The sequence below is a fragment of the Cervus canadensis genome, chromosome 13 (genome assembly GCF_019320065.1).
Source record: "Cervus canadensis isolate Bull #8, Minnesota chromosome 13, ASM1932006v1, whole genome shotgun sequence".
NCBI classification, from domain to species: domain Eukaryota; kingdom Metazoa; phylum Chordata; class Mammalia; order Artiodactyla; family Cervidae; genus Cervus; species Cervus canadensis.
Genome location: NC_057398.1, coordinates 23,954,969 through 23,975,761, shown reverse-complemented (window position 1 = coordinate 23,975,761; position 20,793 = coordinate 23,954,969). Strand labels below are relative to the sequence as shown.

At 36.7% G+C, this 20,793-nt stretch overlaps 1 protein-coding gene across 3 annotated transcripts in view; it reads left to right on the top strand.

Annotated features, from left to right (window-relative positions):
* Positions 1 to 20,793, top strand: part of RABGAP1L (RAB GTPase activating protein 1 like) — a 669,536-nt gene that overhangs the window by 383,840 nt on the left and 264,903 nt on the right. For all 3 annotated transcript variants that reach the window (XM_043484703.1, XM_043484704.1, XM_043484705.1), the window contains one exon: positions 8,354 to 8,467. In XM_043484703.1, the coding sequence (XP_043340638.1) occupies positions 8,354 to 8,467 (114 nt within the window). The remainder of the gene's footprint in view (positions 1 to 8,353; positions 8,468 to 20,793) is intronic.

Below are 20,793 nucleotides of genomic sequence, written 5' to 3'. Positions count from 1 at the left end.
TGCTAGGCTATTGGGTGGTCATGCCCACGTGCAAACAAAGACTTCCTATTAGACTTGATATCACAGGGGCCTAGAGATCACCTCCTAGAGGCCAAGGGCAAAGGCCAGTCCTTTTTTTGGGTAAGGTTAATCTTCACTACACGGCAGTTCTGCAGATGAGGCTCAGCTGAAACAAGAGTTCACAAAACTGTGACTACAGAGACCATGGCAGATGAAAAAACTCCTTGTTGTTTGCAGGGTTAAGTTAAAACATCTTCATTCAAGATTAACTTTCCATAGTTTAGATCCCACTCACCTTGACCCTTTATAAGTTTCCCTCTCTGGTCAGTTAGAATCATATTTCCTGGGCCTGCCAGGTGCTTTGCTGCTTTGCAGCCTCTGCTCACACCACACTTGTCAGTGCGTTCTCTTGAGATCTTTCAGCTTTGTTGAGACTGTCTTGTTTACAATGCTCAGCCCAGTCTCCATCTCCTGTGCAAAGCGACTTTTCACCATTTGATCCCTTCTATAATCATTTTCTTTACTGAATTCCTGTAGCCCACATTACTTACATCACTTACCTGGCTGTTAGTGTGTTTCCTTCCATTTTGTCTTTACAAGTAAATCTTAAGCTCTAGCAATTTAGGAACATTATGGACTATGTCTTATACCTTTTTGATCCTGTAGATCCTCATACAGTGTCTCACCCATGATGTTAAATAAATATTTGAATGGTAAGCTTTCATATAAACACATCACATTATTCAAATATATGAACTGAAACATCTTGTAACATAATCTCATTTATCTTAACAAATTTCTGAGGTAGCCAGGTTAATCCAGGAGAGTATCAGAGTTATGTTTAAGAATTCGTTGAAGACATCTGCAAACATAAAGTCAGCAAAATGCTGGAGGATGTTCAGAAAAGTATTGGCATCCTGTTCCACCTCAGGGCTCTTGCATATCCTCTTTCCTTTCCTACAAAACTTTTTCTTTAAATATTTGAATTCTCACTCAGAGAAGCAAAACCACTCTACCTGAAATACCATCCCATTCCTCACTATATCTTGTTTTATTTTTTATAGTACTTTTCACTAAACAATATTATATACTTGTTTTTTATGTCTTTCTCCTCTATTGCTAGAATACAAACTCCATAGGGGAGGGACATTCACCTGCTAACAGTTATATCCTCTGCTCCTAAAGTAGTGTCTGATTCTTAGTAGGTACTCAGAAAAGTAGATGTTGAATACATAAACAGATTTGAACTATGCAGCAAATAAAAAGCTTAATTTTTTATGTACATTCAATTTTTATGTCATCAATTCAAGACAATTAATTGAGCTCAAAGAGAAGCATCTAACATGATTGAAGGAATGATAGAATGTTTTATAAATTATTAAAATATTCAGCCTATAAAAACAGTAACTAGTATGTATGAGGTCAAAGTAAATACAATGATAAAATGTAATGATTAGATGAAAATAGTCAAATTTATCAAATGCTGATTATCGGAGGCATTCTTTAAAGTTTTATAGAAAAATGAAAGTTATTCTTACACAATGGTTAGTAAATACGTAGCCCTTTAAATTTTTATCTTAAAAGACTATAAAGGACTGTTCTGATAAATTTTATAATTAATGATTTAAAAAATAATGCAAAGTTAGAAATACTATCTAACTTTGGTAAATATTAGCATATTTTCCAAACTGAACTAACAGAGTTCAGTTATTGTACTTCATTCTAACAAGAGTTGCAGAATTTATCATTGCCCATTGATACGAGTTTCCAAGACTGTCAAATACACCAGTTGAACCTTTATTTTGAGACGGTGAGTGGTCTGCATTCCTGGGAATGAGGGCATATCCAAATATGGCCATAGATGCATTTGGAGTCTAAAAGTAACCCCAGATATTCATCGTGGAGAGGTACCTGACCTGGATTCTCTAGGATCTCAGGGAAATCCAGGCTGTTCTCATAGGCTGCAGTGCTTCTGAGTCTTCTAGTCCCAAAGAAATGCTTTATTCTAATCACATAATTCCTGCTGCACTCCCCTCAGTCCCTTCAAGATTAAGGTATTCGTTATGGATATTGACTGGTCTTATGATGACAGTACTTCCTCTCCCCTCACTTTCCCCTGCTCTTTGTTCTTACCATTGCTACTGCCCCTAAGAGATCTCCTTCTAGTTGAAGCCAGAATATGGCTTATATTTTTGACCTTTGTGTCAGGCTTTGACTCTGAGACATCTGGCAGCATGTGTGTGCGGTGCCCAGGAAGCAGCTTGCTAACAATATGGCTTAGTTGTTGTTTATTTCTTTGCTTCCCTATTACCCTGCTAATGCTGAGACTCCCCCCGTCCATATTCAAGAAATGAAGGCTGACAGTGATCCAGCCTTTTTATGTTACTGTTTCTAGCTCATGATTTTAGTAGCATGTTTGAAACTAGAATGAGCTTCTTATGTTTTCTCCTTTCATCTCTGCCTCTTTGGAATTTTGGCAAACATCAAGGCAAATAAATCAGAGCCACCACTGCAAACCCATCTGCTTTCAGGGACATGTAAGCTGACTAGTTTGTGATGTTTCTCCACAGATCTAGCTCCAGCATAGAACTAGAGGAGGATCCCTGTGGAGTAAGAATAGAAGGCACATTTTAAGGTCATTTTTTTTTTCTTAGGCTCTGAATCATTTATCTGCTGACTGCTTGTGGCTACGCATGGTCTACATTGGCATTTCTAATGATACAAGTTGACATGGTACTTAAAAGCTGAAATGATTTTGTAATAGATGAAAAGTGAAAATGTACTTCTAGTTTGGATTTGACGATAGAGATTCATAAGAAAAGGTGCAGCGAAAGTTGTAAAAATGTTGCAAATCAGACCACAGCCAAAGGTGTTTGTTTATCAGGACATTACTTTTTCACCTCATCTGGTGCTAAAGTCACATGTGACAACACTCATCCTCACTAGAATACCTTTCTGGTTGTTGACAGCCTAGAAATTGTTCCATAAAAAATAATAACACACTTATCTCAGAAATGATTTTACTCTTTCACGCTCCATATTTTTAATGGTCAAATAAAAATTAACCAAGTGACAAATTTAATTTAAAAGAGAGACTAAAATTTTTTAAATTTATCTAAGAAAAAAATGTTAATTTTCAACATACAGCATTTGTATCTTAAAAAAAAAAAATAAAAAATAAGGTATGGTCATCCAAACCTGTCTTCCTGATACTTGTTGACACTTCAATGCTATATTCGTTTCTTTCTCACAACAAGCATGTAAGTGATGATTGTCTTCAAAGAGCATTAAGAGGATTAGAAGGATGTCAGAATATATACAATATACTGGAAGAAAACTTATGTAATCCTCTTGATAACAGGCTGTATGTTGTCTCCACTTAAAATGATCAAGAGTTAATCGAGATACTTATCATACCTCTTAGCAATGGTTTTAAACTGATCTTTAGCAAGCTGAATTATATATCCTTTGTCAGGCCATGGATTTTATTACACTAGAGATTGATGTATTTTTGAAGATAAGTTTTGTTTTATGACTTAGCAGTTTGGAAATGAAAGAAAATCCTTTCTTTCTATACACATGTATAGAATAGTCTTTTGGACTCTGTGGGAGAGGGCGAGGGTGGGATGATTTGGGAGAACAGCATTGAAACATGTATATTATCATATGTGAAACGAATTGCCAGTTCAATGCGTGATGCAGGGTTCTCGGGGCTGGTGCACTGGGATGACCGAGAGGGATGGGATGGGGAGGGAAGTGGGAGGGGGGTTCAGGATGGGGAACACATGTACACCCATGGCGGATTCATGTCAATGTATGGCAAAACCAATACAATATTGTAAAGTAAAAAAAAGAAAATCCTTAGAAATTTTGTTTCTGTGTGGTGGTAGTATCAGAGGAGTGTGGTCCGAGGAAGAAAGAAAAGAATTCTTCCAAACTTCTCACTACTACTGCCTGTTTCTGCTCTGAGTCAGTTTGTGTGTGTGGCCCAAGCTGATGCCTCCTTAGGCAGGATAGAAGATGATCTCAAGGACTTTGCCTGCCAGTGATTTTCTTGATGGTGATGATCCAGAAGGGAGACTTGTAATAGTGATAGTGGCATTTGTTCTCTCCCTAACCGTGACTTCAACCCCTCACTGATCCTCAGATTCTGAATTCTGAAGTAAAGAATGAAAACGGTAACTGTTCTGGCAAATTTAGCTTCTGCTGTACTCTGTGCTTGCCAGTCTTCTTTCAGGGTATATTTGTGTACATATTTTTTTCTTGCATGAATATATGCAAAGTTGGAGCCAGAGTGTTCACACTGGTGTTAGTGGCCCCAGCATTGCATATTGGGTTAAACATCACTTTATCTAAATAATTGTTCACTTTTGCTTTTCATCATGGACTAATAGAAACTAATATACGTAAGATGCCTGATAGAAAATTCAGAAGAGGGTGCATATGCATTAGTGCATCATCACACTGAAAGCTCAAAGGGAATTGCTTTCATAATCACAATGTTTATGATCCGAAGAGAAACAGTGGCTTATTTCATTATTTAAAGTGTACATATACAGAAGGATGTCTAAAACTAAATTCACCAAATTTTTAAACAACTGAACATGATCCTTAATGAGAAGGAGGAATAATGATTATTATTTTTATTTATTGCTTTAATGAGTTTTCTCAGATTTAGGGACTTCACTGGTAGCTTACTGATAAAAAATTTGCCTGCCAATGTAGGAGATGGTGGGTTTGATCCCTGGGTCAGGATGATCCCTTGGAGGAGGAAATGGCAACCCACTCCAGTATTCTTGCCTGGAGAATCCCATGAACTGGGGAGCCTGGTGGGCTATAGTCCATGGGGGTCACAAAGAGTCAGACACAGCTTAACAACTACACAGATTAATAAGTGTTCACTTGATAATAGACAGTGTGCTAAGCACTTTACACACAGTATAGTATTCTAAACAACATGAATTTGGTATTACCATCCTGTTTTAAAGATGAGGAAACTGAGTTTAGTGAGATTAAATAACTTGTCTGAGCTTCTATAGTTGTTACTTGAAGTAGCCAGAAATAGAACCAATGAGTTTGACTGCAGCCAGAGCCACTAAGCCACCATATTGGACTGAAGATCGGAATGGGACATACATCCACTGGAAAGGAAATTGTGGGGGTAAAGTTGTGAGTCTCTAGATCCTGGTGAATTCACCACCTGTCAGGAAGTGAATTCTTCCATCTTCTCATTCTAAGAATAGTTGTAAGGACTTAAGGAAACTCTGTTTATGGGGGCCTTCCAAGAAAATGACCTCATGTCAATTTTGGTTGTGCTTATAAAATGTTTTTGGCCGTATTTTAAGAGAGGTTTTCACATGAAACTTTTTAACTCTAGATATTTGGATGGTCAGTTACTTGGCTTCTTTTTTGTCTTCTGTTCATTTTGTTTATTTTTTATAATTGGAATAAGTCTAAAAAAGGGATGAATATTGAAGAGAGAAATCATTTTGTCTTCCTTTTGCAGTGTTAGGTTTAGTGATTCCCTGACTCAAATACTTTAATAATTGAGTGGATAAATTCAGGGGATTAGATGTGGGTTCCTGAATATGTACCATTCCTATTTTTAACAGTATGGGTAATTGGGAGATGGTTAACTTCAGCTTTTGCTTTGAAAACACTATTATTTTCTCTAGCAATTTCATTCATAATAGTCTGTTTGTAAGAGTCTAGTGTACTTCTTACGGCTTCCCTGATAGTGCAGTTGGTAAAGAATCCGTCTGCAATGCAGGAGATCCCAGTTGATTCCTGGGTTGGGAAGATTCTCTCGAGAAGGGATAGGCTACCCACTCCAGTGTTCTTGGGCTTCCCCTGTGGCTCAGCTGGTAAAGAATCTGCCTGCAATCCGGGAGACCTGGGTTGGGAAGATCCCCTGAAGAAGGGAAAGGCTACCCACTCCAGCATTCTGGCCTTGAGAATTCCATGGGCTCTATAGTCCATGGGGTTGCAAAGAGTTGGACATGACTGAGTGACTCTCACTTCACTTCAGTGTACTTCTTAACCTTCACTTAAATGAAAGGCATCAGTGAATAATGTAGCAAAATAGCTTATTTAGTTTATAAAGTGAAGTTCCAGAAATTGTCCTCTTAACCAACTGAGAGCAATATATAGAAAGAAAACTCTAGAAACACATATGCAGAAAGCATTTAAAAGTAATCATAGCAAGGTAAAGTTTATTAAGTGCAGAAAAGTCTATGATTTTTAATGGGTTATCCATAACATCTTATGGAAAACTGCACTCAATCTTTCTGCCCAACTCACTATTCATTTGATTTTGCTTCTTTACTTTTTAAAGCAAACAAGGAAGATTTAACTATTCATAGAAAAAATTGATCAATATTATGCAGAGTTATATCCTAGATATTTTTGATCAATTTCTCTTTCTCTGAATCAGACTCTTGGCACCATTTAAACACAGCATGATAGCAACAGAGTAGGCAGTTTCTAGGGAATATAGTCCAATGATTTCTTTCTCTCAGCATCTCAGAAAGTGAAAAATGAGTTATCCTGTGAAGCAGTCAGCACATGTTTGCCCCTAAAATAGTTCAACTTGGGAGGAGTAACATTTTCATTGGCTATTTTTTTCAAAGAGTTTGTCGGTGGAGACTTACTGAAAAGAAACCCACTGATGGAGGAAATCTGGACAGTGAAAACTCATCTGCCCGTTACCAGATTCCCCTGCTTAGACTCAATATCATACCAGATAAATCATGCATTTTATAATATATTTCCATATACGTTGCCTTTATATTTACCTTGTTCTATATCCCCATCCTACCCCAATAGTCTGTACCATTAGAAACTACATTGGCCATGATAAACGTAAACTTTCTATGTCTCCTTTTATTTAAGGTATGGAAAATTTTTGAAAGTTTCATTTTTATTTGTCTTCAGCATTCCATTCCTATAAAGCCATCAGAATTTCCTCTGGACTGATTTGTAATATGTTTGGTGTTTGCTGGCAGATTTGGAATGTTTCAGTTTTAGTTGTTTCTCCACATGATATAAGATCTAATTACCACCCAGCATGATATAGCAGCTGAAATGAAAAAGGCAGCAAGAGAAGGCACTGGCTTAACTTTAGAGCTCATCAACTACTCCTCCTTATATACTTTTCAGCTAGAAAAAGAAACAGAAATAGCATTTATTAAAGTAACTCATATATTAAGCATTTTTTTCTTAATTTTATCTGAAAGAGGGGATTTGTTCAAATATGGAAACAAGACATTAAAAAACACTTTTAATTTGCATTAGTAATCATTGATTCTTCTTTAATTGTGCAGGATATTTTCATTATTGGGGTTGCTAGAAGTAGTCTTGTTCTATTTTCTTGACATTTAAACAGATAATTGAGAAGAATAAAATCAAGTGAATGATTATTTTGTATAAAGCTTAGAACTTACTCAGTTTTGAACTTTTAGATCCTAAATCTGTCTGGAAAAGAAAAGCCTCTAGATTTATATTTAAAGTGTATGTCATCTTAGTATGCTAGTTTGGGGGCTTTTTATTTTCTGAAGCAAATGAGTTGGGTAATTTACCTATTGGCAGGAAAGATTGATAATATTTTGTACTTTTTAAATGACTGTGGTCTGAGTTTTCTCATATCAGATTCTCAGAAAGTCAGATTTGGTTTGGGACAGGTGTGGAGAAACACAGACACTATCATTGTTTTGATTATGTGTGGTACAACAACTCTGAAGGGAAAGTACCTTAAATGGAAACGCATATATCCAGTATCCTAGCAATTCCACCTCTAGGAATCTGTCTTGAATATGTATGTATGGAAATATTCCTAGTGGTAGTATTTGTGATATAAATAGAAAAAATAACAAAACATCAGTGATAAGAAAATGTAAATTATGGTATGTCTATATCCAGATGTACCTCATTCTTTTTAATAGTTGCTCTTAAAGAGAATTAAATACATTTACATGTACCAATAAAGACTATTCTATCAGTTATCCTGTTAAGTGAAAAAAGCAGAGAGCTTATGCCTATTTGTGCTTCAAAAAGCAAAGGATAGAGATGGGTGTGTGCAACTTCCCTCTCTCCTCTCCCCCTCACATAAACATGGATTCACATATCTAGGGATAAATGGGTGGAAAGACACAAAAGAAACTATTGGTAGTATTTATAATATCTTTGGTGCATGGGACTAGGCATCTGGGAAGACAGGTTTTTTTTGTTTTTTTTTTTTTAATGGAGGAAGCAGCAAATATTTTTTATGCTGTTTGAAATGTTTTAACATGTACGTATTATTTTTCATAATTAAGAAAATTTAAATTAATGACCAACTCTACTTTTTTTTTTTTAGGACTCAGCCCAGGAGAGTGTTATTACTCGAGATATTCATCGTACATTTCCTGCACATGATTACTTCAAAGATACTGGAGGAGACGGCCAGGAATCTCTCTACAAGATCTGCAAGGTAGGGCCCTCTGCTTATTTTTTTCTAACTTCCTTTTCAGGGCTGCATTCTAGGAATGCATCTTAAATTTTTTTAGATTTTCGTTCTGTCTGCATTTCTTATTTGCCCTGTGCCATTGTTTGTCCTTTACGCTAACACCACCAGATCCTCCATACTGAGTCCTGAAGGTGACTTTTGGGCTGCGTGCTCTGTACCTTCTTGTGAGGGAGGGGGCATAGTCTGACTTCAGTTTGACTCTGATGCTAACAGGAAAGGAACTGAAAGGTCCTCTTAGACTACTGCAGTGAAGGCTCAGAGGATTCTCGATGACTCTGTCTATCTGACAAGACAATATGGCAGTTGTTGCAATTTTTGACAGTAGGCAAAAGTAGTAAACAGTGTGGCACCTGTTTTGGAATACTGGCAGGTTCTCTGACATTGTTGATATCCTCTGAGTTATATCACAATTTTGTGCAGTTTTTAACATCCCATTTTGAAATCTTTCTTCTCCCTCATTATTAGTAGACCTGGAAGAAAACTGTTTCCTGATTTTCAGTAAATAGGCCTTGCTTAAATTAAAAAAAACAAAAGACTTTGTTTATTAGTGGAGAATAGTTATCAGATTATTAATTTCTGAAAGTTCTGTTAGAAATGCAGAATAACTTTTCAAATTATTATATATCATTAACTTGTATTGTCCATGCTAATTGAGGCCAGAGACTCAAAATTGCAAAATTTCCATTAAAAAAAGTTTTGCCCTTTATCCTCCAAGTTAAAATGTCCTACAAAGTGTGGTGGGTATATTCAGTATTTGTCCTTAGCTGCCATTCCAGTAAAGATTGTTAATGAATAGTGATCTACACAAAAATCTTGTAATAATATGGAAAAACAACAAACACCATGGCTGATTTTTAAGCCAGATTACATGTTTCTGAATTATCAAATTTAGCCTTTAGTTAAGTATTAAGTAGCAAAGATTAGTCAGTAGATAGTCAGAAATATACTCACATATCAATATCATTTTATATTTACTTTTTAAAAAAATGGCACTGGTAAAAGCAGTGCTTACACGTGCTTACCAAGTAGGTTGGTGTTCTGCAAATGTTATACTTTGATTAAAATTCTTGCATGTTTGTGTTTTAGCCTTCTGCCTACTCCTATCTTGTCTTGTCTTTTCTTTTTTCCCATTTCTTTTCTTTTGATGTAGCCATATTGGAGGATTATAAATGTACACACTGATCAGAAGTCTATTTTTATATGAATATATCACTAAGAGCTAGAAATGTATTACTAACTTAAAATCTGACAGTGTACTGATTTCTGGAAGGTGATATGTCATCTATTCTTTAAAATGCCCAAAACCATCAAACACCACAAAAAATGTATCTTATATTCATTATATGCTTGTAAAAAGGAAATGTAATTATTAAAATTTTTTTCTGCCAGTTTTGAAATTTTACAAGCTAGTGTCTGGCTTGTATCAGGAAGATGTCAAAATTTATATAGTCTCTTAAGTTATTTAGAAAGTCTGGCTTATGGTTTATGGAGCAGCGTTTTTCTCCTAGAGTTTAGTATATTTTCAGCCATTCAGTAACTTTTCTTGCAATTTGTCTCTGATTGAATTTAGATACTTTTTTCACATATCTGAAACAGATGGCTCAATGTGCTTGCAGCCTGTACCTCACAGTTTTGCTCCATTGTAGTAAACCAGTATTTGCCTCCTTATGTAAGATTTAGAGAGGAAGCATCCAAAACACTACTAAATGCAAAGATAAAAGTTAAATAGTTGGTACATTTAAGTAGTTGATACCCCTTGCTTTTGTATTACGGATAATAATCCAGCCTTGAATTCACTAGAAAGTATGTTATGCATTCCCACAGCTTGTGTAGCCATTTTAGATTATCAGTGTGTGTTTTGTAATATGATTACACAGTTTTAAACTCTTTCTGAGTAAAAAATGTTATGAAAACGTAGCTCTAAGATACATTATAATTGCTGAGTAGCTTAAATTGCACTGAATTTCATGAAAGTGTGGAAACCCCCCAAAAAACTTCATATTAAAAGCATCTCAGAATTCAAGATAGTAAATAAAAGTCCCTAAGGCTTTTAGTATTGTACTCAAATATATATCACCCAAACATAACTTTTCAACTGTCTTTGATAGTGGAGGAGAGGAGAGATGAATATATGAGAAAATGTTGGAGAAACCAAAATTTGTTGGGGTCCTGCCTTGTGGACCACTTGGTTTGTAACTGACACAATTCCTTTTCCTCTTGAGCGGCTGTTGTTTAATAGTCCAGTCTTCTTGCAGGAAAACCTGTGATGGTGGTGATAATCACAAATAGTTTAGATTAAATATTCTTCTCAAGTTTGTTCATCCACTTTCCTTTGCTTTTTGTATTCAATTTGAGCCATATGAGCTTCATCCTGCCATGTATGACTTTTAAGGTCACTGAGTATGATGTCCCTATTCTATCATTTTTATTTCTAGAATAGTATCTAACATCATATCTCACAGTCTTAGCAATAAAACTGAGTTTCCATTCTGGATACTTTGCACAAAACTGAATAAGCATTAATAAAACCTTGGCAGTAAATCAGCTATTTAGTTATACAATTTGTAAATTAGGACAGTTTTGCTTCTTCTTAAGCCATTCTTATTCTTTTTTTCCTCTTAGTAAGTTTTGTCTTATTGCACTGACCCAAACCTCTATTATAGTGTTAAAATGAAGTAATGATAGTAGACATCCTTGTCTCACTCTTGATTGTAAAGGAAATGCATTTAATGATTTACCGCTAAGAATGGTAGTATTCACATAAGCAACACATTTATAGACTTTTTTTTCACACAATACCTTCCAGGTGTCATAATAAATTCAAATTTACCGGGTACTTTCACATATATCACCTCATTTATTTCTGACAGCTCCTCATCAATTAAATCTGTTCTACATACATAATATGCTGTGCTCTGAAATTGAGAGAAATTATTAAGAGAACTTAAGTTAGAATAAGTGTAGAAATCAACTCTAGTTTCAAGGATACAGTCTGACTTTGTAGTTAAAAAGTTGTCAGTGACTCTGATGAAATGAGGAATGATTTGAACTGTCAGATTAGAGGGAATGCTGTTAAAAACTCACTGTCATGTTTTAATGGCCCTGTCAATTTTAGTTTTTGACTCTTAATATCTTTTTCAGAGTAGGAGGAAATCGAAAAGGTTCAAAGATTCTCTCGTTGTCATAAATTTATGTGTGGAAGTAGAACTGAAAGTATAATAGGATTCACAAGATTCTAGAAGCAGGAAGGTTTTAGCACCCTTCCCCTCCTTTCTCCTCTCCCTCACTTTTTTCTCCCTTCTCTCCCTCCTTTCTTTCCTATTAATTATGTCAATAACATATTTTAAAATAGTGTCCTTTAAAGGAGGAAGAAGATATGGTCTCCCCAAGTATCTTTAGCACTTTTCTAATTTACATATGATGTGAAATCTGGTTTTAGTTGAGAGATAGTTTGGCATAGTTTAAAGGACTAAGCATTAAGAGATCTGATTCTGGTCTTATTCCTCCTGTAGGCAGATTTAAGACTTTGGGAAAATCACTTCTTAAATTTCCTCAGTTAAGAGCGTGGGGTGTGGTAAGATGATTCTTCTTACAGTTTGCTTGAAATTGTTTTTTCTGAAATATGACGTATTGAATGAGGACTCGGACAGTTACTAATAATTCCTGTATTAGGTCCCAGCTCTGTTTGTCCATATCAGGACTATAAATGGGTGTGATTTTACTTTGAAATCTTAGCCTTGCTTTCTGTTACTGTGTTTGGGAGTGTGTTTCATGCACGCATGAAATGTAGTGCATTTAGTGATTTACTTCTAGATATACATCTCTTTATAAGACCTAAGACAAGTCAGTCATAGTAATTAGCTAAAACATTGTTCACAACAGATTAGACTTAAGTGACTCTTGTGCAGTTTAATTTGAGGCATGTTGCTTTTTTTCAAATTTTCTGATTCCAGCAAACTGATTTATATAAAAGAGGCTACTGCTGTGAATTAAAGGAAGGGATTGAGCATATTACAGAGAAATCACACCTCTGTTCATCTGGGTTAATAATTTGCTAGTATAATGGTTTGTAGAAGGACAAAAATAAATATAACCCCTGTTGCAGCACATATTTTTCTCAAAAATGAGGTTGGATTTAATATAAGAACTGATACGTTTCAGGAGTTATTTTCATACCAAAATGATGAGTGGTCCGATACATGATTTTTACAGAACGCAAATGATCATTGACTCTTGTGAAAGTAGATACAGTTGTATATTATTTATATTGTTTTCTTGATTTATGGGGGGTTGATTGAAGATTTAGGGCAAGAGAAGGGGACGACAGAGGATGAGATGGTTGGATGGCAACACCGACTTGATGGACATGGGTTTGCGTGGACTCCGGGAGTTGGTGATGGACAGGGAGGCCTGGCGTGCTGCAGTTCACGGGGTTGCAAAGACTCAGATACGACTGAGCACTAAACTGAACTGAACTGTGACTGTAGGGATGAGTTGTTACAGAATTGATAGTACTTTCAATACAGTTTTGTACCTATTTGACTACTTGTAATGCATCTCTCTTCCTTGGGGTTCCTGAATGATCCCTAGTTTGAATGACATTTTCTGAACACATTATAGCCTGCTATCATCCTTCCTCCAGTCTATTAAATTCGTGATTAATGTTGTTTTATTTTTCAGTTCTAGAATTTCCATTTGATTTTTTAAAAAGTAGATTCTAGTTCCTTGGTGAAATTACTTTTTTTTCCTTTCATTTTCTTGAACAGATTAATCACAGTTATTTTAAAGTGCAAGTCTGATAAAATCTAGTATCTGATCACCTATGAATGTATTGTAGCTCAGCTGGTAAAGAATTGGCCTGCAGTGTGGGAGGTCTGGGTTCAATCCCGGGTTTGAAAAGATGCCCTGGAGAAGGGAAAGGCAACCCACTCCAGTATTCTGGCCTGGAGAATTCCATGGACTGTATAGTTCATAGGGTCACTAAGAGTGGGACACAACTGAGCGACTTTCACTTTTACTTTACATGAATGTATTCCTATTTTCTCTTGATTTTTATTTATTCGCTTATGTTTTCTGCCTTCTCAATCATATTTAATAGAATTCTGGGTCTTGTGTATGAAAAATTATAAAGATTTTGGATGATGTTATTTTATTCCAGAGCAGATTCAGTATTCCTCTGGTAAGAAGATGGAGTATGCCATATCCCTTTGAGCCAGCTTTGACTTTATTTTTTTGCTTGGAGGGTTAGGATCTTCGAGGATCTCAACTAAAAGTCTGAGATATTTCCTGGAGACCTTTCTCTTTGATCGGCCCTACCTTTAATTTTCGTGTACCTGACAGGTCAACCACTGAAAATCTCTGCTGAGCTATTCTTAGTATTTATAGGCACTTTCCCACAGATTTCCCCTTCTATAAGGTGTTACACATAGCTCCTGTGAGGAAATGTGAGGGATCAAACCTTTATAATGTATTCCTCAAACTTTTCAGTAGACATATTGTTAGTTATTAGTTTCAGAGTTTCTGGTGGATGGGGAAGCTCACTGATGATCTTGTTTACAGGAGGATAGTAGATTATCATATTGCTAAGACTTAATCTCTCAGAGTAAGTGCTTGTTTAATTCCCCCCCCTCCTTTAAATCAGTCATTTCAAATTTAGAAGAATTGGCTATTTCTGCTGCTTTCATGGAAGGACAATTATATTTGTAGCTATTCAGAACATCAGGCGCATGCTTACACATATACATACACATAAAAAGAAATCTTTGCAACCTGAAGTTGAAAAGCTTCACTTGTGTGTATGTGTGTGTGGTTGGGGGTTAACTTCATGCTTAGCTTTTGAGTAAATATTTTAAAAATATTTTTTATATTTGTTAGTATCATTAAACTCATACATTAAGGATGTTTGGGGTTTTTTTCTCTTTTATACACATATTAATAGGATAGACTTTCTATGACTCAGAGCTCAACTGGGAAGACATACTGTTATTTTAAATATGGAGTTTTCTTCTGAAACTGTAACAATGAAAAGGTCAGGTTTGTGAAGCTGGGGTCCTGGAAAGAGAAGAAGAGATTTGTAATGCTCTTGAGAGTGTCTGAAGAGGTTTTTAAAATTTCTTTATGTGCATAAGCACATAAGAGCTTTTCTTGAAATAGCTTTGTAGTTTCTGTGGAGCCTGTAGTCTTTCAACTGAAAGGCTAATTGAAGCCGTCACACCATTATTAGAATAAAGAAGAGAAATGGTGGGATTATGAGGATAATAAAAATGTATAAAATTAGAATACAGGGATTAGAGTATATCCTAAGGGTTTGATTATAGTCACTCTTTTAAGAAAACATTACTCTTTGAGGATAAGGAGAAAAGTAAGGTTACTTTTTAAAATAGAAAAGGAAAAAACAAAACTAGCCTGCAAAGACATACACAAAGAACCTTCAAGTAAAATGCTAATTGTGGTACCTCCTGAATTTATGATTTTTCTCACAATAGAGGTGTGTTTCTATACCAGATGCAAATGCCTTAAATAGCCTAAGCAATAAACTCTTCAGTTATTTCTGAGTTAGTTAGCTCTAGAATTATGGGCACTTCCTTCCTGTTTACTAATCGTTATGCAGTTGGCAGTGTCTTTATAACTGAAGCCTCCTCCTTAACCAGACCTCTTCTCACATGTATTAAAGACCTTGGAAGGGTGTGAATCTGAATTGCTCTCCTCCTCCTTCCCATCTGTCCAATTCTTAGTTGCCCACTTCCCTTGTGAAGCTTATCCTACCCACTTCTACCCACAGAGATTTAGAGATTAAAAATACTCTTGCACAATTTAGGTTATTATGGATTATATTTTGAACATTATCTGATTAGTTCCATTTACGTCTTTTCTGCAGTGTGTTCAGTCTTGGAGGGAGGAGGCTGTCTCTGACATTTTCTTTTTCTTTGTCCCTGCTTGCTGAGTACAGTCAGTACTGGCTATTTAGTGTTAATATAGTTGACTCAGCAGTCTTGACTTGATGCAACTGACTGTGTTATTCCATGTCCTGTAGGAAGCCTATCATCCAGACAGGATTAAATGTGTAAAAAATGTATTAGGGGAAGTGCCTGTAAGAGAAAATGGGAAGGAGGCTGGGTGTGCCATGCTGGTCTGACCCTGAAAGAAGAGAGGAAGGGAAGAGGGTCACATGGAAGTGTCTTGGATGTAGCGCACTTTTAAGGAAAGTTTGGCAAAGCCACTGGGCTGGCCTGAGCGCACCCTTTCCCAGAAGCTGGCTTGCCTTTGGGTTCGTGCTGTGCTCAGTCATTAATTGGGAGCAGCCCATGGCAAGTGTGATCTTGGTGCAACCGCCTGGGACCCTTGGTCAATATGTTCCCTGATGTTGGAGATCTGAGAGGTGCATTTTCATGGTCACTGCACTGTTATTTCAGATGAAAATTTAATGTACATAAACTCTGAAAAAGCTCTCTATTTCTACCATTTCCTTCTGCAGTTTTGTTAAACTTCTTCAGAACATGGCTGCTGCTTTTCTTTGTTTTGTAGAGTTCCATCCTACTTTTGATGTCCTTTATGTACCATTTTTAAAAAATCGAGAGTATAAACCCTCCGAGTAATTTACCATAATCACACAGTAATTTCTTATAAGAAGGACATAAAATTTTTTTTAAGGATATGGCAGTTACATTAAATTTCCTTAAAAACAAAAGGGTATATCAGTTCACTTTTAAGTTGTTGCCAGGGGCTTTTTTTAAAGTGTTATATAAAAGGAAACTTAAATCTAGGAATCTTGCCAGCTATGTTAGATAAGAAAATTGCTTTGTGAGTGAATATTTGTGAGACATCTAGCCTTCTACATTTATCGTCACCAGTGTTTAGATGATTTCATATCACTGAATCTATTTTTAGAGCTTATGTTGATATTCCCTTTTTATCAGCATATAGGAAAAACTTAATAATTTTTTTAAACTCCAAGTTTTTATTATTAGAATCTAGGCAAAAATGATCCTGTCAAATTTATTTATATATATGTATATATATTTCCATATTTCTCTATATTTTTTAAACAATCTCAAACTTAGAAGAAAGTTGCAGGTACAGAATTTTATTTTCCTGTGCTATTTGAGAGTGATTCTCCAACATGATGCGACATCACTCCCAAATATGTTAGGATGTTTTCTAACAAGCAAGAATATTCTCCCACATGACTTGAATACAGCGTCCAAATCAGAAGAGCAAACACTGCTATATTGCTACCACTTAAGCCTTTAGTCTTTATTAAGGTTTCACTAATTATTTAAATATTATCCTGTATAGAGAAGGAATCTAGTTTACAATCACGTATTTCCTTTGATTATCTTGTCTTCTTGATTTCTTTCTGTCTAGAACAATTTCTCACTCTTTCCTTCACTTTATTGACCTGAAGATTACAGACCAGTCATTTTTTAGAATGTCCCTCAATTTCCTTTGCCTGTTTTTTTCCTCATGGTTAGATTTAGGTTATACATTTTTGGCAGAAATAACACAGAAGGAATTCTCTGCTCTTACTTCTTTCTCCCAGGTAGCACACAGGTGTAGCTGCTTCCCCATTTTTACCTGATTGTATAAATAAGATACCGTTTACTAGGCTTCTCTGACATGAAGTTACTCTTTTTGCCTTTGTAATTGATAACTATTTTGTGTGACACAGTTTGTAGCTATGTAAATATCTCATTCCTTATCAGACTTTCCATCTGTTTATTACTTACTGTAGTCACTTGGACTCGTGAATCTTCATTTTATTCAGGGGATTATATTCTCTCACTAGCATTATTTGTTTTGGTGCTCAGGTTGTCCCCAGTTAGACAGGGGACCTTTAAGACCTTCAAGTGATAGATGTACTCTGTCATTCTTAGAGCATTGCCTTTCTTTCTGCCTCAAAAAGATATGTCCCAAGATTTTTTTCTCTGCCCTAGTTCTACAATTAGCCATTTCTCCAAGGAGCCCTGTTTTCTTTAGTCAAAAATGGTAAGAAACCAAAATCTGCTAGGTGTATTCATTGCTTTGGGGTGTCATTTCTCACAAGTCACCACAGTGAACATGGCTGGGGAATATACATACAGACATACATAAGCATGTGTATGCACACAAACATACATTTTTCTTGAGATATAATTCACATCCCATAAAATTCACCCCTTTGAATAAGTGAAAGTTAGTGGTTTTTAGTATATTTAAGAGGTTATGAAAACATCACCACTATTTGATTCTAGAACGTTTCCATCACTCCCCCCAACATCCTGTGTCCATTACAAGTCTCTCCTCATCATCTCTGCTCTCAGCCCTTGACAGTCATTGACCTTTCTGTCTCTATGGGTTTGCCAACTTTTATTGTTGTTTGTTAACATAGTTTGGTTGGTAACTTTTTTGCATTAATTCTGGGAAGTCTATATTTTTTGTCATTTGTGGCCACTGAAGTCTCCACTTGGTGATTAGCTAGTGTTTAGACAGAGATTTCCTTAAATGCCTGCAACCATAAGTTTCTCAGTCTTTGCCATGGGGCTGTGTGTGTGTATTTAGGTATGTCTTCAGTATTCAATCAAGCAGTCAGTTGACTTTCTACTTGTGCAGAATCTCACAGATAGCCAGAGGCAAGATTTTAAAACCATTTCAGGCCTTTCCTAAAGCATACACAAAGCTTTGGGCATCTCTAAAACCTTATGCATAGGTGTGGTCCTATAAATTCTCAGAAATATATCTGAGTCTTTCATAGCCCTTATGGACATTAAGCCTTTTGATTAGTCTCTTGTCTGCTCCAACTTTCATCTATCACCTTAGGCAGTCGCCATGTTTAACGTGTCTGTAATTGTTTTTGACAAATGCCCCTGGGGAAAAAGCTTTCATCCTGAGTGAACCTTGCAGGTAGACTCTTTAGGGAATCAATAGACAGGTCAAATGATAATTTTCTGGAAGTGGATCTTTATAGGAAGCTCTAGTCTCATTTTGCTCCCTCTGGTGGCTGCCAGCCTGCTTGTTTTCACTGCAGAATGCAAGCAGTTAGTTTTCCAGGTCATCATCTACAGAGCAGAGGCTGGAACTATGGCAAGTTAAAAATGTCACCGAGTTCCTCGCTCTTACCAAAATTCAGTTGTATTTCCAGAATAAATGTCCCTCAGGCTGCTGCAAACCTTTGTTCAATATCCAGAGCTCTGAAAAAGTTGATTATAACAGTTTTTGCCATTTTTCTTGTTGTTAAGGAGAAGCGCATTTTTGGAGATCCTTACTTTGCCTTTTCTTTCTTTCTTTTTTTTTGCTGACATATACTGACCACATTTGTTTTTGTATTGGTTTATATGTGTTGAAAACCATGGATTCATAGAAATACTTCCAACTTCAGTCCAACACCAGAGGATTAATTCTAGTGTCCTGCATTTGTAATTCCCTTCTCTGACAATGAGAAACCCAGCTCCCATTATCCTTAAAATATTAATCCGTTAGATCAACATTTCTATGTGTGACCAGTCTCCCCTTGCTGCAGTCTCTTCTCTCTTGCACAGAGAGCCTCTTTACCATGGTCAGGCTCTAACGCCTGTGCCAGAATGTCACCCTGCATGGACTCACCTTGTCAGCCACCACTTCCCCACATGGATGGTCTTGTCATCCTGGTTAGGGTCTGATTTTCCATGTCAGCTTACCCTTCTCTGTGTCTTTCTCTCCCTAATGGCATCAGGAAGGAAATAGGTAGAATAATGATGTTTTACAGATGAATTTTATTATTCTTTCTGTCTTTCCTGAGTTTTACTTATTAAGAAGTCGGTGAACCTAAGAATCCATAAAAATTTTAATAGTGAGTAAGACCCCTTTCAGATAGCTTCACATTCATTCTGAAGATGGCTCAAATGAGGTATTTGGGAAAAGGGCATAGTAATCTTTCTTGATGTCAGCTTGTCATTACTGCCATTTATTCAGCACTTCACTGTTTATTGACTATGCCAAAGCCGTTGACTGTGTGGAAACAATAAACTGGAAAATTCTGAAGGAGATGGGCATACCAGACCACCTGACCTGCCTCTTGAGAAACCTGTATGCAGGTAAGGAAGCAACAGTTAGAACTGGACATGGAACAGCAGACTGGTTCCTAGTAGGAAAAGGAGTCCGTCAAGGCTGTATACTGTTGCCCTGCTTATTTAACTCACATTCAGAGTACATCATGAGAAACGCTGGGCTGGAGGAAGCACAAGCTGGAATCAAGATTGCCGGGAGAAATATCAATAACCTCAGATATGCAGATGACACCACCCTTATGGCCGAAAGAGAAGAAGAACTGAAGAACTGAAGGTGAAAGAGGAGAGTGAAAAAGTTGGCTTAAAGCTCAGCATTCAGAAAACTAAGATCATGGCATCCGGTCCCATCACTTCATGGCAAATAGATGGGGAAACTGTGGCTTGCTTCATTTTTCTGGGCTCCAAAATCCCTGCAGATGTTGATTGCAGCCATGAAATTAAAAGACGCTTACTCCTTGGAAGGAAAGTTATGACCAACCTAGACAGCAGATTAAAAAGCAGAGACATTGCTTTGCCAACAAAGGCTCATCTAGTCAAGGCCATGAGTTTTCCAGTGGTCATGTATGGATGTGAGAATTGGACTATAAAGAAAGCTGAGAGCTGAAGAATTGATGATTTTGAACTGTGGTGTTGGAGAGGACTCCTGAGAGTCTCTTGGACAGCAAGGAAATTCAGTCAGTCCATCCTAAAGATCAGTCCTGGGTGTTCATTGGAAGGACTGATGTTGAAGCTGAAACTCCAGTACTTTGGTCACGTGATGCAAAGAGTTGACTCATTGGAAAAGACCCTGATGCTGGGAAAGAATGAGGGTAGGGAGAGAAGGGGACGACAGAAGATGAGATGGTTGGATAGCATCATCGACTTGATGGACATGGATTTGGGTGGACTTCGGGAGTTGGTGATGGACAGGGAGGCCTGGCGTGCTGTGGTTCATGGGGTTGCAAAGAGTCAGACACGACTAAGCGACTGAACTGACTGTGTCCTGGGCACTCTGTTTAATTCTCAAATAAACTTATATGGTTTCTATTTTTACATTTGTGTTACAGATTAAAGCATCTGTTCCACTTTATCACAAAAGTCCTCAGAAGATTTGTCTATACTTGCTGTAACCAATTCTTCCTCTCCATCTCTGTCGTAAACTTGTATCAGTCAGGATTTCACCTGTGTCACTGCTCTGAAAATGGTCTGGTCAGAAAACAAATGTATTACAAATCAGAAAGAAGCATCATAGTCTTTTCTGTCTCAGTTAATAGTAACTCCAGGTACTCA